Source organism: Marmota monax, unplaced genomic scaffold (assembly GCF_021218885.2).
Source record: "Marmota monax isolate L192 unplaced genomic scaffold, Marmota_monax_Labrador192_F-V1.1 WCK01_AAM20220418_F8-fsc00124, whole genome shotgun sequence".
In the NCBI taxonomy this organism is placed as follows: Eukaryota; Metazoa; Chordata; class Mammalia; order Rodentia; family Sciuridae; genus Marmota; species Marmota monax.
This window is the reverse complement of record NW_026692505.1, coordinates 360265-382070: the sequence shown is the minus strand read 5'-3', so window position 1 is coordinate 382070 and position 21806 is coordinate 360265. Positions and strand designations below refer to the sequence as shown.

The 21806-nt window shown below is 35.7% G+C and overlaps 1 protein-coding gene across 3 annotated transcripts in view; it reads left to right on the top strand.

Annotated features, from left to right (window-relative positions):
* Nucleotides 1–21806, top strand: part of Plgrkt (plasminogen receptor with a C-terminal lysine) — a 53138-nt gene that overhangs the window by 19835 nt on the left and 11497 nt on the right. The window contains exon 1 of one of the 3 annotated variants that reach the window (XM_058579693.1): nucleotides 2230–2344. The exons of the other annotated variants lie outside the window; for them this stretch is intronic. Coding sequence (XP_058435676.1) covers nucleotides 2303–2344 — 42 coding nt within the window. The 5' untranslated portion in view covers nucleotides 2230–2302. Of the gene's footprint in view, nucleotides 1–2229; nucleotides 2345–21806 lie in introns of those variants that run through there. 3 annotated transcript variants of the gene reach the window in all.

Sequence of the window (21806 nt, the reverse complement as noted above, 5' to 3'; positions counted from 1 at the left end):
TTAAAAGTATGCTTTTAAATTTCTCCAAAGTTTTATGGTATAAAAAAGGGTATTTCAGATGTGGACCTCTCCAGTGAGAGGATCTCAAAGGCATAGCTCTTTGCTTTATATTCCTCATATTTTATAGTGGGTTGGGGTACAATGTGGTAGAAATGCCAGAATACTCATAGAGTCACCAAAATTTTATGAAAAGTTAGAGCACCTAAATATTAATCGCTCAGAAATCGTTTTCTGTGGGCTTCCTTCCTCAAAAAGACTCAAAGCAGTTGCTAGAAGGAGGGAAGATCAATGCTCACTTCTTTCAGTTTTCCTTCCTTCCGTTAGAAGGCTTGTGCCAATTTTGCAGGTTAACAAAATTCATTTTTTCTCCCTGGACCACTTGATGTGTTCTCTTTAGGCAGTTCAGCTTCTATATTTCTTCTGTGATTAAAGATTATATTTCTTCTGGAGGGTCTCTGGCATGCTCAAGTTCCACAACTGGGTGGTAGGTTTCTCATTCTTCCTAAATCTGAGCAGCAAAGCATTTCTGGAGCATCCCTATCCCTGGTGTTTCCCTTTTGATAGGTGGGATTGGGGAATGGGTGAGGATATTGCTGCTGCCTTATCAGCTTGCTTGCAGTCACAAAGAGAATCTCAATCTTGAAAGAGACTTTATTTATTGTTTACCCTATTTTGCTGTCCATCTGCGGGATAATCTAATCTCCTTGCTACATGTCCTCATAAGATGTGGTCCAGACACAGCTTTAACCTCTTCCTTCATATTTCGATTTCTCTGCTATGAAGTTCATATTTACATAGCCTCAGCTATGCCTTCCTTCAAGTTTTATGCCTCCCAGTTCTAGTTTTTAAATAAATGGAAATAAGGTAGAGAAAGAAGTGCCCAGGGCTCCAAAGGGCTGCCTCAGAGTCACATTTAGAAATGGGGAAGAAGCTCACAAACTTTAGGGGTTATGTTGAGTGCAACCAGAATCAGCGGACATTTGCTGTCTCTTTGTGCCCTTTGAATTCAGTGACCTCAGGTCAGCATTTCAGACAACTACCTGTAGTGACTATGCTCCTCCTGACCCAGCCAGGCTGGACTTGGTTAGGGAAATACTTACAAGCCCACTAACTGCCTGACCCTTACTTCATCCCCCCTTTCATTCATTCATTGATTCACACATTTCACAAATATTTATTAAACATCTATTTAAGGTGATGGGGATACAACAATGAACAAACAGATTCACTGCCCATATATAGCCTTCATTTACTTTATTTTCATATATATGAATGAAAAAGCTGTCTCTGAGGGGGAAATATCTGAACAGAGGTATAACCTGAGGTCTTTACCTGAGTAAAGCCTTCATATTATTTTAAGCCAATTATTTCAAAAGCTTATCTAATGTGGTTTCTAAGATTTTTTAAAGATATCTCCCTATAACCCCACTTTTCCTATACTTGTTCTTAAACTTAAGCAAAAATTAGAAAAAACATTGCCTCAGAATGTTTCTGGAAAAGTGTCAGAATTATATTTTACAACTGCCTAGCAGTGAAATTGACTATGTTGGCTTTTTCTTTTGCTGCTTCTATTAATGTTTATATTAAGGATAGAATCCCAAAGAGAATGTTCTAATACTGATTTATTTTTTATTTAAGTTTTGTTTCTTTTAAAGTTTTAGTTTTTAGTTTATTTTTAAATTTCATTTTTGATACTGATTTATTTATTCAATATTTCCTTGGCATTGGCAGACTACCAGACCCTGTACTAGATAATGAGGATATAAACATGAAAAGACAAGGTTGAAAAGTTCTACTATGTTTGTATGTTCTGACGTGGTTTAACTTATTTCATGTAGTGCTTTTATTAGAAGAAAAAATATTTGGATTATGTTCAGGAAACAAAATTTTGAATCTATTAGGAAAATTAATGATATTAGTTTTAAGTTCATAGTTAGGTTCAGTTCAAGTATATTTACTGAATGTAAATTATAAATGTGGGGAACATTGGATATTTATTTATTTTTTATTTATTATGTTATTTAGGATTTGAAGTTTTGTTATTTATGGGCACATTTTGATTTTTCAATCATTGTGCATTCTTTTGATGCCAAATTGAGGTATATTTTTAGTTATGTGCTCAAAAAGGAATATATTAATTTTTTTGGGGGGGTGTGGTGTCAGGAATTGAACTCAGGGGCACTTGACCACTGAGACACAGTGAGCCACATCCTCAGTCTTATTTAGTATTTTTTATTTAGAGACAGGGTCTCACTGAGTTGCTTATTAGCACCTCAATTTTGCTGAGGCTGACTTTGAACTCATGATCCTCCTGCCTCAGTCTCCTGAGCCACTGAAATTGCAGGTGAGTGCCACCACTGCTGGCAAAATGTATTAATTTTAAACAATATTTGCTTTAAGGAAATTTTGAGCATAAAGATCTCAAAGTTTTAAATGCTATAACAGAATGGCAATTATGAGTAATTTGCTTTTCTTGAAAAACTAAAAATTTATCTTACTATTTACACAAACAAGTGAACAGCACAGTGAACTGAAATTCTAGATTTCAGTTACCTTAACATTAACTACTGGGCTGGGCTTGTAGCTCAGCAATAGAGAGCTCGCCTAGCAATTTCGAGGCCTTGGGTTTGATCCTCAGCACCACATAAAAATAAATAAATACAATAAAGGTATTGTGTCCAACTATAAAAATAAATATTAAAAAAGTAACTACTGCTAATTTTCTGATTGAGAATATATACTTTAATTCAACTTTTGTTCATATTTTTAGTTTTAAAATGTTTGTATATTTAAAGTTTAGGGTACTTATGAGCAAAGAAATCTATATTAGGTTAGATTTGTTTAAACCTCTAAAAATTAATTCATTTCTAAGTAATATTTTGTTTCTATAACCCTTTAATAAATATACCAGTTAGAAATTTCATATTTGAACACTGTCATTCACAAGAACTAGATATCCAAATACATAAAATATATAAAAAAAATACCAGCAATCTGTCTGTTGTGAGAGATAGAAGGAAGAACAAGTAATCCCAAGAAACGTGGGTGAAAGTAAATGAACATAGCGGTAGTTTTGTCTTCTTCATGTATTTTGTGAGACGAAAAGCAACCTAGTGGTAAAATGCCCCCTGGCATCATGTCACCATATGGTGCTTCCTTCTAAAAAAAAAATGTATAAACATGATATAATTTCCCAGAAGTTTTATAGTGTAAAATGAGATATTTCAGATATATTCCTCCATGAGAGGATCTAAAAAGCACATCCATTTGCTTTATGCCATTCATATATTCTATTGTGAACTTGGGTGTAATGGGGGAGAAATTCCCATCATGTTCATAGCTTTACCAAACTGAAAACTTAGCACATCTTAATATTAAGACTTAGAGATGAAATGTTTGTCTGTAGACTTTCTTCACCAGGGGCACTCAAAGCAGTTGCTTAAGGAGGGAAGATCATTACTCACTTCTCTCAGTTTTCCTTCCTCCAGGTGAAATTTTATGTTACTTTCTTGGCTTAACAGAGTTAACTTTTCCCATGGATCACTTTACCTGTTTTTTTTTTTTTTTTAAGTTTAGTATTTATATCTTTCTGCAATTAAAAGTGCCTTACTTCTAGAGAGTTTCTGACTTGTTCATTCTGAAGTTTCAAGACTGGTCTTAAGTTTCTCATTCTTCCTTAATCTGAGCAGCAAAGCATTTCTGGAGCATAACCTCTGATGTTCCCTTTTTGTAGGGGTGGCAGGGTTGGAAGTTGAGGATTCAACTTGTTGCCCTATCAGCTGGCCCAGCATCAGAAAACCTCACAGTTGAAGGGGACCCTGTTCAGCTGTCTGCTCCTGGTTGCTCATAATTCACTGGATTAATTAATCTCCTGCTACCTGTCATCAAATGATATGGTCCAAGTTCTGCTTTATCTTATACATTTGAAATTTGGTAACTTTTCTACAACATTCTTACATGCACAAATCTCAACTATGCTGTCCTTCAGATTCTAATTTCCCAGTTCTTTTTCTTATTATATTAAATTAAATAGAATAGACAAGGGAGTGATGTGAAATCCCTTGGGTGCCTCGTGCTAGGAACAAAGATAGGAAGAAGCTCATAAACCTCAGCAGGTTTGCACCACAGCCAGCCAACACTCCCATGCCTTTATTTCCCATGAATTCAATGGATCTCAGAGCGGCATCTGTGATAGCTGCCTGCAGCAGGTGCTCCTTCTCCCAAGGCTCCAGCAAGAGTGGCTTTTTTTCCTTTCTTTTTTTTTTTTTTTAGGGGAAATACCTCAGCTCCCTCCATGCTGACCACTACTTCATTCTTTTATTTCTTCATTCAGCAAATACTTATTGTATATCCATCTAAAGTAGTGAAATACAGACTTGAACTAAGTCACTGCTCAAATGGAGTCTACTTTTAAATAGGAAAGATACAGATAAACAGACATGAATACTGTTGGGTCCAGTAAAGTCATGTGATGAACACGAGAGAGGGATGTGGGATTCAAGGAAGGCCATTCTCTGAGGAAGAAGTATTTGGGCAGAGACTTGAATCAACTGAAGGGAAAGCTATGAACCAGATGGAGGGAAAAGAAATAGCATTTCCTTTTGTCATCTTACATGAAAGTACATAAGTTCATTTAGTAATGGATTGATCCATCTGTCACCACCTATTGGTGAGTTCATAATTTTGTGTCCTCGTCCTCACATTCATACTTAGCACTGATATATTTGTATTTAGGGTAGAGGTTAACTCAAAACAGAATGTAAGAATAATATTAAAATTTAAGTATATGTTTAAAACTGTGATTTTGTTTTATTCTGATTTAGTAGAAACATATTCTAATTGTGAAGTATGAACCATTTCAAAATTTACAGCACAAAGAATTGTTTTGTGGTCTCTCAACTCACTCTTAAATAAAGTGCCTAATTTTCGTAGATAAATCATTCTAATCTTTGTTGTTTATTTAGAATAATCCAGTGCTGGCTCCTATATTCTATAATGGACCAATAATTATGTAAATGTAACATAATAATACTTATTTCTACTCAGACTTCCCTCATAGTTTACCCAGATGGGAAAATTATTTTTGTTAGGTTTTGTCTCTCCTATAAATTTCTCTACTATTTTTAATGTTCCTTGTGTATTTCCTGTTTTCAGTTTTTCTTGTCAAGAGATTTGAAATCTATTCTAATTTTTGTATGGGGTACAGGCCATAGAACTGTACTGGAGGTACACCATCTTAATTATTAACTCTATTGCTTTATTAAGTTTTCTTGTTTGTTCTATAAGATGTTTAGCTCATTCTAAATGCCATGCCACACACAACATCATTGGACAGAGTTTCAATGTGAACAAATTAATGCATTTTTCTAAAGAAGCATAATTGTATCTGCAACTATTTTCAGCCTCATCTATTTAAACTTATTGTCTTTATTATTTATTTATATCTTTGATGGGCTTCTTCTAATTTTCATGATTTGAGCATAACAGGAGGTCTATTGTACAAATTGAGTAATGGAACACTAAACTTGTATACCTGAAAATGAACAGCCTCAATACTAACATTAGTCACCTTCCCCACAAACTAGGAGTAATAATTAAGGCCAGCAAAAGAAGTTTTTCTTTCCTTAAAAAATATTTAAGATAAAATGTTATTTGATTATTTCTAAGACCATTATTTTAAAATATTATCTAATTTGGTTCTTAGGGTTTTGAGGCTAAAGTCTCCCAAGACCCCAACTTCTATCTTTGTTCTTATACTTGAGCATGAATTTTCAAAGCAATAACTTAGAATACTTCTGGAAATACATGTTAGAATTATATCATATTGGTGACAAGTAGTCATTAAACATGTTATAGGCCATTAAATATGTTAATATTTTCATTTGTCTCTTCACATTAATGTTTATGTTAGGGATAGAACCCCAAAGAGAATGTTCTAATAGTGATTTATGTATTCAGTATTTATTAAATGTTGACTATATGCCAGTCCCTATACTGGTCAATAAGGATATAAAGATAAAAAGACAAGATTAAATATTTTTATAATATTAATTCATATGTTCTGGTGGTTCAAGTTATTACACATAATACTTTCATTGGAAGAAGAAGTATTTGGATCATGCTTAATAAACAAAAATTTTAGCTGGACCCAGTAGTGCAGACCTATAATTCCAGTGATGTGGGAGGCTTAGTTTGGTTCAGTTCTGGTATATTTATCATAGATAAATTAGAAATATGGGGGCCATCAGATTAAAAATTTATTTCTTTATGATAATAAAATTGTGTCACTTAGTATTTAAATTTTTATTAAAGAAGGGCACATCATTTGATTTTTTAAAAAATCATTGTACATAATTTGAATGTAAGCTTACAGTGTAAATAATTATTTTCAGTTGTGCATTTAGAAATTTAAAGTCATATTTATTTTGAGGAAATTTTGAACATGAAGTCTTCAGAGTTAAAAATTATATTTAGTGAGAAAATTATGAGTGATGTTTTTTCTTGGGAAATCTTTTTTGCAAATATGTTTTCTTTTTAGGCATGTAAATAAATAAGACAAAAAATACAACAAAAGTTGCAGTTATAGTTATGAACCTTAACATTAGCAACTATAACTGCTCAATTACTATCTTTTACTTTGAAATAATCAACATGCCAGAGTGGAATATTTGGAGATGAAATGATTTTTGAACCCCATTACTACTTGGTGGCATAACAATGCATGATGCTATCTATAAAAAATATTTAAACACTACATAATTTTCCTAAAGCTTTATGATAAAGATGAGGCATTTCAGATGCAGATCTCTCTGTGAGAAGATCCCAAGGGCACAGCTATTTACTTTAAATCACTCATAGTTGTAATGGGGTTGGGTGCAGTGGATGAAGAATGCCCGCATGTTCATAGTTTTATGAAAATGAAAGCTTAGTGCATCTTAATATGAAAAACTCAGAGACTAAATTATCTGTGGACTTCTTCAGGTTATGGCTTGTGCCATTTTCAGGGCTTCATAGAGCAGCAAAGCATTTTTGGAGTATAAGCCCTGATAGTTCCTCTGGGGGAAAGAAGGAGGAAGGTGAGGATGCACCCACTGCCCTGTCAGCTCATCCAGGGAGAACCTCACACCTGAAAGAACGTTATTTGTGATCTGCTTGCATTTCTTGCTGTCCACTGACTGGATATCCTAATCTCCCTTCTACGTTTTTTATTCATACTGATCTCAACTATGCCCTTCTTTGAGTTTTTATGCCTCCCAATTCTAGTCTTCAAAAAAAAAAAGGCAATAAATTGGAGAAAGAAGGGACTCAGAGTGGGGTTGGGGGAACAGGACTTAGACAAAAATACCTTTCAGTTTTTGTTATAGTTTGAATATGAAGTGTCCCTGCAAAGCTCCAATTAGTGCAGAAATATTCAGAGTTAAAATAATTGCATTATGAGAGCTGTAATATAAACAGTTCATCCTAGTTTGAATGGACTGACTGGTAAGCAGGTGAGACATGGCTAGTTGAGGTGGGTCACAGGGGATGTACCCTTTTTTCTTCTGACCCCTTCCCTGGCCATGACTCCTTCCTCCCCATTTCCTGGCTGTCACGTCCTGAGCTGCTTTCCTCCCCCTGTCTTCAACTTATCAGCATGTCATACAGGCTTTCTGCTTTTACTTCCCAGTAGTTAAAAAAACCTGTTATTGCGTCAGAAAGTCTAGATTGCTAGACGTTTGAAAATTTCACTTAACAAAGGTAACATAAAAACTGATGTGTTCATAGTTCATTAGGAAATGGTTGTATGAGATTTATGTTTATAATAAAAATAGCAATGCTATATAGAAGGCTGGTCTATGGAGATGTTAATTTCTATAGATTTATCAATCAAAGAAAAATACATCCCAGTAAAATGTAAGATGATTTTCTTCTCAAATCAGTCAACATCTATATATTATTATCATGATTCAGTTTTTAATGTATATATATACACGTGTGTGTGTGTGTGTGTGTGTGTGCATGTATGTATTCTGCTGCTGCCCAGTGAAGTCAATGATTAGAGAGAAAGTGATGGGAGAAGATAATAAGCTGGTAGAGAGAAGATGAAGAATTGTGACCCAAATTCCATCTTGCTAGGCATCACAGGTGCAAAAGTTTACATGGGATCTTTGAAGAATCTAATTTTATCCATACCCAGACAGGCACTAGATGATCTAATTCAGAGCAGTAATTAGTTCTCTTGACTTGGTTTGGATTTTGTCCATAGGTCACCAGGTGTTCTAGATATTCCTAGTTTCTGCAAATTCAAAGAAAAATTACTGATTATGAGGTTGGATTACTGGTATTATTCTTTGATCTTTTCCATTATTCTTCTTTATAGGCAAAGTTGACATTATGGGTTAATTATTTAGGAAGTAAGGCACAGAAGAGGGAGGTAAAATAGAAACAGTGAAAAACAGACAAGCTGGAGCTAGCAGCGAGTTAACCCGTCCATCAGCTTTGGCAATTGGTTTACATAAATATATTAACCTTAAGTATCTACTCAGAATTATGTTAGTATGTTATTGTGAGCATCTATTGTAGCTTGACAAGTATCTCTTAGTTTATCCTCATAGCACATCCCAGGAGTAATCCTGAAGAGATTAGATGATATATCTGTTAGTATATTGTCTAAAATGTAAACAGAAGAAATCCAAAGGCACAAGAGTTGTGCATGCATTCTTAGCATGCATGAGCCTTGATTTGTTTAAACACCAATTTCCCAGCATTGTTCTAAGAGATTTGCTGCCTTGTCCACTTTCTTCCTCTAGATGTCAGTACAAATGTTAGAACTCTAAGAGGTGAGAGCCTAGGAGATGAGCCTAGGATTGTCCAACACAGAGAAACATGCCCTCCCTTCACTTTGCATTGTAGCAGTGGGGGTGAGACAGTTCATTCAAATTACCTGTGGGGCTTTTTCAACCAACATTCCTAATAAGTTACCCACTCCAGTGCATCTTGGCTTACTAATAGTTTGAGGACAGTTAAACTGGACAAAGCATCATTGTGATTGAACACATCAAGATACCTATGGGACTGTCTGCTTTGTTTCTTGGTTCCACCATGGTAAAAGGGCAGACTTACTCTTACTTCAAGGCCATAAAACCTGAAGGACAGTTTCCAAAATCTGTGTCCCTTATCACAGAGCAATGAGGAGAAAGCAGAGCTGGATCTTCTCCAGTTTATTAGCTCTACTGATCAAAGACTCTAATAGTAAATGTGGCAATCTTTTTGTATCCAGGTGTACAATTCATTATGTGACAAATGAGTTTTGTGTAATCTTCTGATATGAAACCAAAGTATCCTACCATTAGGAGAATTATTGTGATAAACTAGATAAACTAGTCTTGGCAGCAGTTTATGACTTCCTTCCCTTATCTTTATTTTATCCTCAGGCAATGTTCTGTGCTATCTTGGCTGTTATCTGTTCCACCCTGAGAAATCAAGTATCATAAACTGCAATTATTCCAAAGAAAATTAATCCTATTCAGATTTAGCACAAATGAAAGCCATTTTACATGATCCAAGACAGCCTCAAATCAATGGTTTAGTTAATGATGCTATAAGCACACACAAATGCTTAACTATTCCAGTCAAGTTTTTAGGGTCTTCTGTGGCCAACATAAATCTGCAAAGTATTTTTCCATCTATTGGGTTACGCTAAATGTTCTTTAGAACACTTAGAAAATGTGCTGTTTTGTTATTTAAGATGGGCAAATGAAAAAAATATCCCCAGTGTTACAATTTTCTGAGTGTTGAATAGTCCATTAGTAAATAAAACTTTTTAGAAAAGATTTAATTATTTTATAGTTTAAAGACATTTAAAAATTCCTTCCTTTTCCACTTCACACATCCCCATTTGATGTGAATGATGAAAAGTAACAGTATCGTAGATCTGACTTGGCCCTGTCCTCTAATATTGGTGACATCAGAGCTTGCTTTTTAGCATATACTATCCTTAAGCCTCACAAAAGTTTTTCAAGGAATATGTTAGTAAATGCATTTTATAGGTGGAAGAGTTGCATCTTAGAGGAGTACCATGGATGTCTGATTTGAAGATTGGGGTCTCTCTGGCTCCAAAGTAATAGACCCCAATTTGATTTGATAATTGTGTGAGTCAGTTTTCCATCACTGTGTCAAAAACCTAAGAAAATCAAATTAAAGGAGAAAAGATTTATCTTGGCTCCTGGTTTCATGGGTTTCTGTCCATGGTCACTTAGTCCCTCAGACTTTGGGTGTGAGGTGAGGCTGAACATCATGGCAGAGAGACATGGTGGAGCAAAGCTGCTTACCTCATGATGGTGGGAAGGAGAGAGAAAGAGGGGGTGGGGGAGGGAGGAAGGGGACAGAGATAAAATAAACTTTCAGAGGCATGGTCCAAGTGACTTACTTCTCCCAACTAAGTCTTACCTCCTAAAGTTTTCACTACCTTCCAGTTATGCCACGAGCTGGGGACCAGTTCTTCAATATATGAGTCTTTGGGGGACATTCCAGATCCAAACTATAACAGTGATTTATAGCATGCCAAAGAGAATAAAAATTGTAGAGGATAGATAGGAATGACGACATTGTGTCCTCTTCTACTCTTGAACACTGTGGTTATGGAATCCAGACAGGAAGTGTCTCTAGGCCCTCACAGCCTCCCTCTTTGACTCTTTTTGCCAGAGGTTCCTCTTCCCCTTCCTTTAATCTTTCAGATTCTGAAAGTTGTCCAGCACCAGGCTGTCTTGATCAATTCAATAATAGTGTCAACAGGTTCAGGTCTTCCCTGCCAGTCCCATGGTTTTGCAAGGCTACTTTTACATGGAGAAAGGCAAATAGAATATAATAAAGTCTGAATTAGACACAGAATTGGAAATTTCTGGGATTTTATATAATAGCACCCTAGCCTGAGGCAGACAAACGCTGGCACCTCAGTTTCAGAGCCTCTTAGACAGCCTGCTCTGATTGGTCTGACTCCGCTGGGGCTCCTGAATGAATATATGACCACAGACACCTTTTGGCCATGCTACAACCTTCCTACCCTTTTACATTTCAGGCCCCAGGCCACCCTCAGGCTCTAGGCCACCCCCAGGCTTTGTCTCATGATACATTACTCAGATAGTGTCACTGTAAACTATGAAAGTTCTTCCTCCTCAAACCACATGACATTTTATACTGATTAAAACACACACACACACACACACACCCCTCACAGCTGGGCTCTTCCCTGGAGCGATCAGCAAGGCCATGGTGTTCTCCTGTAGAATATAGAAATGTCACAGGTCATCATCAGATAAGGCCATGCCGTGACCATGATGCAGTAAGACAAAAAACAAGAGCATTTTGTAACCATATTAAAACACAGAGGACAACATAAATGTTGTCCAGACTACAGTGGTGACCAAGAATCCCCATTCTGGCTAATATGCATACCACTATATCTTTACTGTTTATCACATGGACCTGCTTTGTCCCTCCTGCTTCTAGTGAAGTCATAAGATATCCAGTCATAGAACAAATGCCATTTCCTGATGGGACCCATTCCAGATCATCTATCGACCATTCCCAAATCACTTAACAGAAGTCTATGTCCTATGGGAAGTTCTTTCTAATATCCTTTTACTGAGGCTTCCCATAGTTTCTATAGTGTGTCTCCTTCATTGCAATAATGTAATAAATGGCTTTTCTTACTGTAGGTATGTTCCTGGTGTCTTTAGCTGGAGGATACTGATAATACAATGATGCTATACTAAATATCTAATTCTTATTTAGCATTTACCATGTGCTAGGCACTATTGTTAATTCTTTGCATATATTGACATTTACAATCCTTGTAACAAATTTTGAGATTGGCACTATTGCTATTCTTATTTTTTACATGAGGAAACTGAAACATAACTTAAATAGCAGTCCTGTTTCCCCAAAGAGAGACATTTCCTCAAAAGTTTGGGCAGTATTTAAAGTATAGAATAGGCCAAGAACATTTCATTTCTCTATTATCTTCAGGATCTGAGTGACTGAGGGCTCATTCCCTAAGACTAAATGGGGAGAAGATCTTCTCTAATTGCTCATTCTAAGTCAAAACCTCAAGGACTGAGGAAAGAGGAAAAGAGTGGACAAATTTGTGAACTTTATTTTCTTCAATGCAAAAAATATGATCTTTTGTTGAGAACAATGAGTTCATGTATAGATTTTTTTTTTGGTACCAAGGATTGAACTCGGGGTCACTCAACCACTGAGCCACATTCCAGCCCTACTTTGTATTTTATTAGACAGGATCTCTCTGAGTTTCTTAGCACCTCTCTAAATTGCTGAGGCTGGCTTTGAACTTGTGATTCTTCTGCCTCTGTCTCCCGAGCCACTGGGATTACATGTGTGATCCACCACACCTGGCCTTGTGTAGATTTTTATACATCTTCTTTATATGTTCTGTGATTATTGGGGGCTTTCTTTGACACAGGAATGTTTTAGATGTTCACTAATCAATAATATGCTTATAATATCTCAGAGACGTCTTACTTAATTTTTCAGCACCTTTTGATACAGCCGATCACTAATTACTCCTTCCTTGAAAAACACTTCTCAGTTGTTTCCTGGAGCTCATGCTTTTCTGTCCCCGTCCCCACAATGCCATCAATCTCAGTCTCCTTTGCCTCCACTTCTCTCTGATGGTTGCACCTTCCTGGAGTAGCCCTGGTTCAGTTTGCCATTGTCTTCTCAGCCAACAAGTTTTATGTCTAGGCAATCTTGTTCAGTCTCATAATTCCAAATGTGTTTAAATTAATATTTATAACCTGAACTTTGACCATAACTACAGAGTGATCTATAAGATTGTCTACTTGACACTTCACCTAGATGTCCATAAACATCTCAGACTAACATGTCCGAAACACAATTCCTCATCCTTACTGAACTGAATATGCTAATTCTGTGTTGTTCCCCAGTTCCATAAATGACACTATATGCTCCCCTTTCTCTCCCATACCTTTCTCCAGTCCATCAGAAAAGTAATTTCAGTCCTAAATTCCAAACATATCCAGAACCTAACCACTTTTCACCACTTCTACTGCCATAGTTCTGCTCCATTCCCTGATGTCTTGCCTGGATTAATGTTATAGCTTCCTAATTGGTCTCCTCGTTTTTATCTTTGTCACTTTAAAAGTTCTTCTTTTCTTCTTATGCTAAGGTATAACATAGACACAATGGAGTACATAAAATCAAATGTATAATTTGATAAATTTCTATTTATATCTATAAAATTTCTACCCAGATCAATAGATAGAACATTTTCAGCCCCAGGAAGACTTCCCCCTGCTTCTTCTCAGCTAACATCAACCAGTATCCAAGAACTGTAGAGGGAACTCTCCAAGATCTGAGACTATATCCTACTTGCAGGTTGGTGTCTTTAGCTGGAGGATAATTTTATGCATAATTTTATGAATGCTGGCAGAAGAGACAGCAGTCCTGGGTCAGAAGAAGGACTTTATTATACATGTCAGTAGCAGTGTTGAGTGTGTTAGCATTGCCTTGCATTGGTTCCCTGTGCCCTCAAGTCCCATGGGAGCTATGTGAACAGGGCCAGGAAACATGTGGATATGCAGTGGGCTCTATTACAGGAGATGGTGACTGAGCTAAAGGAACCCAAATGTTTTATAATGGACAATGATCTCGCCCATCTTTATCTCCTGAAACAGATGTTCTCTGTTTTCCAAGGCTTTTTCTAAACAGCATCCTTCAAAATACAATCTGGAAAAAAGGAAATTAATGCCTTTGCTCACAAGGCATACAGAAATGTTGGAGACCCTTTGAGAACTGCCTCTCAACAATGTCTTTTGAACAGTAGATCACAGATTTTGGCTGCCTTCCTCTCCCTTTGACCATCCCTTCCCCATAAGATTTTTACAAGCAGACTCTCTTTTTCTGTTTTCTCTAGAACAAACATACAGGTACTATTAAGACATCAATTAAGGTGTCTTTTTCAACCCAAATAATTTATCTGGAAGGCCACAAAAATAACAAACATTAGGAGAGTTATAAGTTTATACCAATTCAAAAAAAGTTATCATAATATTTATTTGCTGTCTTAAATTTTATAGGCTAGAGAAGCATTTATTGAGATATAACTATGAACTATTATAGAAATAATAATCACAATGTCACTTTTTTCCTCAAAACCTTCCACAAGCTTTTCATATCACTAGGAATAAAACCTGGGACATTCATTTACAACAACCTATAAAATCCCATTGACCTGTTCTTCCTAGTCAAACCCCCATTTGACCTTATCTCACCTGTCTCCCCATCTCTGACCTTGTCTTCCCTCAGTTTGACTGTTTTTGTTATTATTCTTATTAAGTAAACGTTTGAGCAATACCAAATATCTGAGAAAAATTAACTCATTTATCAAAATTATTATATTGTGTTTATAAATTTAAGTACTACACCTTGGGGAATGGGGAAGAAATTCAAATTAATTAGGTACTTTCTGCGTGACAGAAGCTATGCAGAGTTCTTGTGCTGGAATCTGCACTCTGTTTTTTGTGTGGGTGGTGATGATTATGTTCTGTGTGTTAGTGAAGAGTAGCTATGAATTTCTAACTCATGTCTCAATTTGGTACATTATGATCTTAGCTCTTTTTTCATGATGTGCTTACATATAGTCAGTCTTTCTTCATCTTATATCTGTACAGTTTGGTTTTCCTTCCACAGATGATTTGGACTAAACCAGTATGCTATCTCCATAAGTAAGAATTAATATGAAAATCAATCTCACTCTTTAGTGAGATTTTGACTTTCTCTGCTGGTTACAAGCCACTATCCAAATATATCATTGTCCTGGTGTGATTTCATTCTATTTCACATCCAGCCAATTCTCATAAAGTGTGGCATAGCATGCACTATTGGCTTCCTCCTTCCTTGCTAACAGAACATCTAAATAATGGGGAATATGAATTATTTTATAAATTTTACCTGAAATTTTATAGAAATTATTGTTTTACTCAGATATAATTAAACATTTATCCTATCTAGTTTTGATCTGATCACCTGTACATTTTTTTATGTCCTCAATTTCCTTTTCTAGTGTCTTGCTAGTTTGCCATTCCTCAGAGTAGTGTCCTAGGGCCTTCACTTCTAGGGCTGCTTTAACAAATGTGGTGACTTTAAACAGCAGAAGTTCATTTTTTCACAGTTTTGGAGGCCAGAAGTCCAATGTGAAGGTGTGTCATCGTCATCAGGACTATGTCCCTACAAGGACTCTAGGGAGAATTGTTCTTTGCTTCTTCCCACTTCTGGTGGCCCCAAGTTTCTTTGGCTTGTGGTTGCTTCACCCCAATCTCTGCCTCCATTTTCACACATTTCTCCTCCATGTGTCTTTTGTAAGGATATTTGTCAATGAATTTAGAGCCCAATGGGATAATCCAGGATGCTTCGTCTCAAGATTCTTAATTACATCTGCAAAGATTTCTTTTCTACATAAGGTCACATTCTTAGATTCCAGGGATTAGGATGCACACATATTTTTTTTTATTTCTTTGCTGGGGGCATCATTCAACCCAACATAGGGAGCCGATTCTTCTCTCCTTCTTTTCCTAGATCCAGTTTCTCACCAGTTCCTACCCATTCTATGCCTTTTGGAGCCCATCTGTTTCCCCCCATTTCTACCATCCTACTGTGGAAAAATTCCTAGTGGTCTGCCTGCACCCAGTTCTGTTCCCCTCCGTTCTATTCCACACAGTGTAGTTAGGGGCCATTTTAAATGCAAATATAATCACATCACTGTTGTTTTTGGTGGCTCCCCATGAAGTCCAACATTGTCAGCATGGCCTTGCAAATTGAAAGTAGGATCAGAGAAGCCCTCATGAGAAAATGCAATTTGGTGATAACACTACCACCCAAGCCCTAGAGTTTTATTCTATTAAATAAGTTAGTAGAATAGTATCTGGCACATAATAACTATAACATTCTATAAATATTAGCATTTTTTAATATTGTTTTAAATCCCATGTCTACATTAAGAATGTATCAAAATTTATTGAACTATTTAATTATTGGTAGGTATTTAGATGGCCCCCATATAATAAATAATGCTAATACTGAAAAGTCTCATACAGATGTCTTTGATCAGATATACAAATATTTCAGTAGATATCTTCCTAACCTAAAATTACAGGAGAAGAAAGCCCAAGTATTTTGTCTTCTGGTGCTGCCAAATTATCTTCAAAACTCCCGTACTCATTTGTGTGTCCCACTTGCAGTATTTGAGTGCCCTTTTCATATTCTCTTACTAAGACAGGGTATTGCCAATTTGTATGTATATGATAAAAAATCAGATATGCATATTATATAAATTTTATTTTTCTGACTACTAATGAAGTTTTGTATTTATTTTGTATTTATTTTGTATTTTTTTCTGTGAAATGTTTATTTATACCTTTGCCCTTTTTTCTACTGTGTTAACTTCATTTTATTGATTTGCAGATTTATTATTTGCTAAACTTCTTTTGTTTCTTATATATTCATATATCTGATAAACTGAAAGTATGCATTTTATGTATGTTTATATAAACATGAGTTTATATTTACACGTATGCACATACATACACATATGTGGATATTAAGTGCTTGAAATATGACTAGGGCCACTGATAAACTTAATTTTTAATTTTAATGTAAATACCTAGATATAGCTAATGTCTACCATATTGAACATGTTTCCATAGTAACTTTGGATGTCTGGAAGGTAAGACAATTTTCAAAATTACCTTTTCTTTTCTTGTATAGTTTTTCCTCTAAGTATATTTTACAGTGAGCTTGTCAAGTTTATTAAGGTAATTTCTGACAGAATTCTGATTAGGATTTTTGTGGGAGTTACACAGTATTTGTATTATTGATTTTTAATGGTTTTGGCACATAGGAAATCTTTAACTTTTGTCTGTTGATCTTACATTCATCCATACAATGAAATTATATTGTTGCTTCTAATAGTATTTTTTTTAAGTTAATTTTCTTGAATTCTTATAGCTAGACAATAATTATCCAGTTGTCTTAATTTTTACTTTTACTGCACTACAATTAAAAAAAGGCCTGAATTTATTGGGACATTTTATTGTGGTATATTACAATGTTCTCTAAATATTTGTAAAGAATATTGTTCTATGTTTGTTGAGCATAACACATATACACAATTAAGCTTGTTAATTTAATTGCTTAAACCCTCAATTTTCCTACATTCAAAAAATTAGATCTGTAAACTTGTAAAAGGGGTAGCTATTTTTTTATTGGTTGTTCAAAACATTACAAAGCTCTTGACATATCATATTTCATACATTAGATTCAAGTTGGTTATGAACTCCCAATTTTACCCCAAATACAGATTGCAGAATCATATCGGTTACACATCCACATTTTTACATAATGCCCTATTAGTAACTGTTGTATTCTGCTACCTTTCCTATCCTCTACTATCCCCCCTCCCCTCCCCTCCCATCTTCTCTCTCTACCCCATCTACTGTAATTCATTTCTCTCCTTGTTTATTTTCCCATTCCCCTCACAACCTCTTATATGTAATTTTGTATAACAATGAGGGTCTCCCTCCATTACCATGCAATTTCCCTTTTCTCTCCCTTTCCCTCCCACCTCATGTCTCTGTTTAATGTTAATCTTTTCTTCCTGCTCTTCCTCCCTGCTCTGTTCTTAGTTGCTCTCATTATATCAAAGAAGACATTTGGTATTTGTTTTTTAGGGATCGGTTAGCTTCACTAAGCATAATCTGCTCTAGTGCCATCCATTTCCCTGCAAATTCCATGATTTTGTCATTTTTTTAGTGCTGCGTAATACTCCATGGTGTATAAATGCCACATTTTTTTTATCCATTCATCTGTTGAAGGGCATCTGGGTTGGTTCCACAGTCTAGCTATTGTGAATTGTGCTGCTATGAACATCGATGTGGCAGTATCCCTGTAGTACGCTCTTTTAAGGTCTTCAGGGAATAGTCCGAGAAGGGCAATAGCTGGGTCAAATGGTGGTTCCATTCCCAGTTTTCCCAGGAATCTCCATACTGCTTTCCAAATTGGCCGCACCAGTTTGCAGTCCCACCAGCAATGTATAAGAGTACCCTTTTCCCCACATCCTCGCCAGCACTTGTTGTTGTTTGACTTCATAATGGCTGCCAATCTTACTGGAGTGAGATGGTATCTTAGGGTGGTTTTGATTTGCATTTCTCTGACAGCTAGAGATGTTGAGCATTTTTTCATGTACTTGTTGATTGATTGTATGTCCTCCTCTGAGAAGTGTCTGTTCAGGTCCTTGGCCCATTTGTTGATTGGGTTATTTGTTATCTTATTGTCTAATTTTTTGAGTTCTTTGTATACTCTGGATATTAGGGTTCTATCTGAAGTGTGAGGAGTAAAAGGGGTAGCTAAATTTTACCGTTATTGCTAATAACTTGTAAATTTTTCCTTTTTTAAAAAAATAGTTTTGCTTTATATATTCAAAAGCTATACTAAAGTCTAAAAGTTCTTTACTAATGTATCTTTTTGTGTGTTTAAAAATTTTTTTATTTGTTCTTTTTAGTTATACATGACACTATACTGTATTTTGACACATTATACATATATAGAGTATAACTTTCTATTTTTGTGGTTATACATGATGTGGAGTTATGCTAGTCATATATTTGTATATGAACACAGGAAAGTTGATTCCAACTCATTCTACTGTCTTTCCCATTTCCATCCCTTCTCCCTTCCACTCCAGTGAATTTTTTGATTTATTGTATATGCTTTCTATAGTTTTACAGTGTACAGCTCAATTAATTTTTATAGATTCAACAAAACTGTAAGCCTCAGCTTGACCCCTTCTCATTCTTTCCTTTACGTAAGGATAATCTCTATCCCGACTCCCAGCAGCATAGTCTATTCTTTATCTTTACACATTGGATTCCTAGGTTTGTAGTGTATTATGCTGACTTCTTTTGTTTCAGCATTGATTGTAAGATTCTTTCATCTTGTGCACAGTGCCAGCAGCCCCCTTGTGGACTACCTTAGTGGGACCTAGAACTGCAAGCCAGCAAGAGAAATCCTTTCCCTGAAGGCAATTTCCCTTCAGGGATACATGCAGAAATAGGGAAAGCAGACTCTGATCATATGGATTACATTTTTTCTTCTGTCCTGAATAATTCCTTTTATCTTCCACTTTTTAATGCATCTTGCTCCTTCTCTATTATACTCTTTGCTTCCATCAGAAGTCTGATAGCTATTGGTTGCCTGTTAACATGCATGATGAAAAACTAGGGAGATTAATGTAAGTAGCTAGCTTGAATTTTTCTCTGCAGTCTGTGGGCTTTATGGAATGGGCAACATGGGATAACAAAAAAAAACTTCCCTTAGTATGGATGAGCAAAAGTACCAATTTATAAAATAATAAATGGCAGGAGGGTCAGGGAGGTAAGAGGTACTAGGGACTGAAATGGAGCAATTTTCTTCCATGCATATGTGATTATGTCAAAATGAACCCCACTATTATGTTTAGCCTTATAGCACTAATAAAAACATTGAAAAAAAAAACACCCTGAAGAGCAAAGATTGATACTTAGGTGGAGCATGGTGCCATATTTCAGGTCCCAGTGTTACTGCTTCTCTTTTGTTTTTTTCTCCCTTCTCTGTTGGAGTACACAATTGCTTCAAAAGAACCTCTTCTATCTTTGACCATGTACCCTAGAATGGAGCTTTCCCCAAGAAATGTTCCACTTTGGAGAAAAATTTGGCTGGGGACAAGCAGTCATATCTGTGTGTGTTGAAAGGGAAGAGTATCATTTGTCATTGCATAGGTAATCATTAAATTATGTCCCAAATTTAGAGCTTCTCCAGCATTTTTACAGACAGACCTACTGGTCCTCCCCATAGCATTAGATTATAGTTTCTTCTCCTCTGTAGTTACCATCCTTCTGATTGCATCTGCTTATCTATGGCCACACCCCCTGAACATGCCTGATCTTGACTGATTGCATCTACTTTATCTCTTTCAGAACTCAACATTTCTGGCTTGCTGATGTCATCCTTCCTTGTTTCCCAGCACCATTATGGATTTATACTTAAAAAAATGTTATTAGTTCATATATATGTATATATCAATATCAAAAAAAGTCACTACCAGTAATCCCTCCTACATTTCTTCTTTTTATTATCATTTTTATTATAAAGGAATGAAACAACTCATAAACAAAATTTATGTAATGCATATATATAGAAAGAAGAAAAGATTACCACAGTGCTACCCAATACAGCCATGCTTACCATTTCTTCTTATTTTTTTCCTGTGTTACATTTATTTTTGTTTAGTTGTTATCATATTCTATACATTTTTGTATTAGGCCTTTTGAGTTGACACTGTCTTATCATTTTCTAGTATTGTAGACAGCCTTTACAATGTAGATTGTACAAAGCTTCAGCACATTTAATTGTATAAAGATTGCACTACTTATTCACTTCCCTGTTGTCAGATGGAAAAATAGACATCTACTTCTCAGGCACCCTGGGTACATATTCATTCTGAAATGTTGGCTTAGCAAATTTGTTTTCTTTCTTAAAAAAAAAAAAGAAAAAGAAAGAAAGAAAGAAAAAACCCCAAATGTAATATTTTTGATTCATGCATGAACCAAAATTCTGAAAGAACAAGAGGGTCTGTCTATAATCATAGCTCCCTTATACCCCTCTCCCCAGGTACCTGGTTCATCTCCTCAGATTCAACCACTATTACTAGTTTCTTAATAGTCTTTCAAAGGAAGTACATAGTTAGGCATATTGGAATGAGTGAATGAGTATGTGTGTGCACACAAATGACATGTGGTTGCATAGTATACCCTCTTTATACTTTACTTTTCCCATCTAACAATAACTTACAGATTTTTCCACATCAGAACATATAGATACATAGGAATAATAATGATGATAAAAATAAAAACAAAAAAGAAAAGGAAAGGAAGAAGAGGAAAAAAATTAGTGTTTACTGAATGGTAACACTGCTGGAAAGTGAAATTACTAGATTGAAGAGAGGTGCATTTTAAATTTAGTTGTTTATAAAATCAACTTACTATTTTCACATGCTATTCTCATTAATAATAAAGTCTTCAGTATGCTGAAGTATGCTGAAATACCCCTTCAGGTGTTTACCATGATTATCCACATTTATGATTAAACTGAGATACAGATAGATTAAGGGATTTGCCCAAGGGTGCAAAGCTAGTAAGTGGTAGTATCAGGACTCAAATGTAGTCAGTGTTACTGTGAGGCCTGCACTCAGCTTCTGCACCAGGCCTCTTCCTTGTGCAACCATCACCAGCAAACATCTTCAGAACATACTCATTTTCCGTAACAGAAACTCTGTTCCCATTAAATTCTACTCCCCATTCCCCCCAGTCCCTGGAAATCACCATTGTATTTTGTCTCCATGAATTTTAGTACTTATTTCACATGTAAGTGGAATTATATAATATTTTTCCTTTTATGATGGCTTTTTATTTTATTAAGCATAGTGTATTCAAGGTTAATCCAGGTCGAAGAATGTGTCAGAATTTCCCTCCCTTTAAAAACAAATACTTCATTATACAGAAAGCCAAAGATATTTGAGATGGCACTCATATACCCTGTCCATTCCACCTCTATTTTTGATATTGGTTCAATTTTTGCAAGTTTACTTACAGTAGACTGCAAGGTTGAGTTTAGAGCAGGCAGGCTTGGGTTTGAATCTCAGACCTGCACTTATTAACTGTAACCAAAGGGAAATCACTCAAACTCTGCTCTTAAGT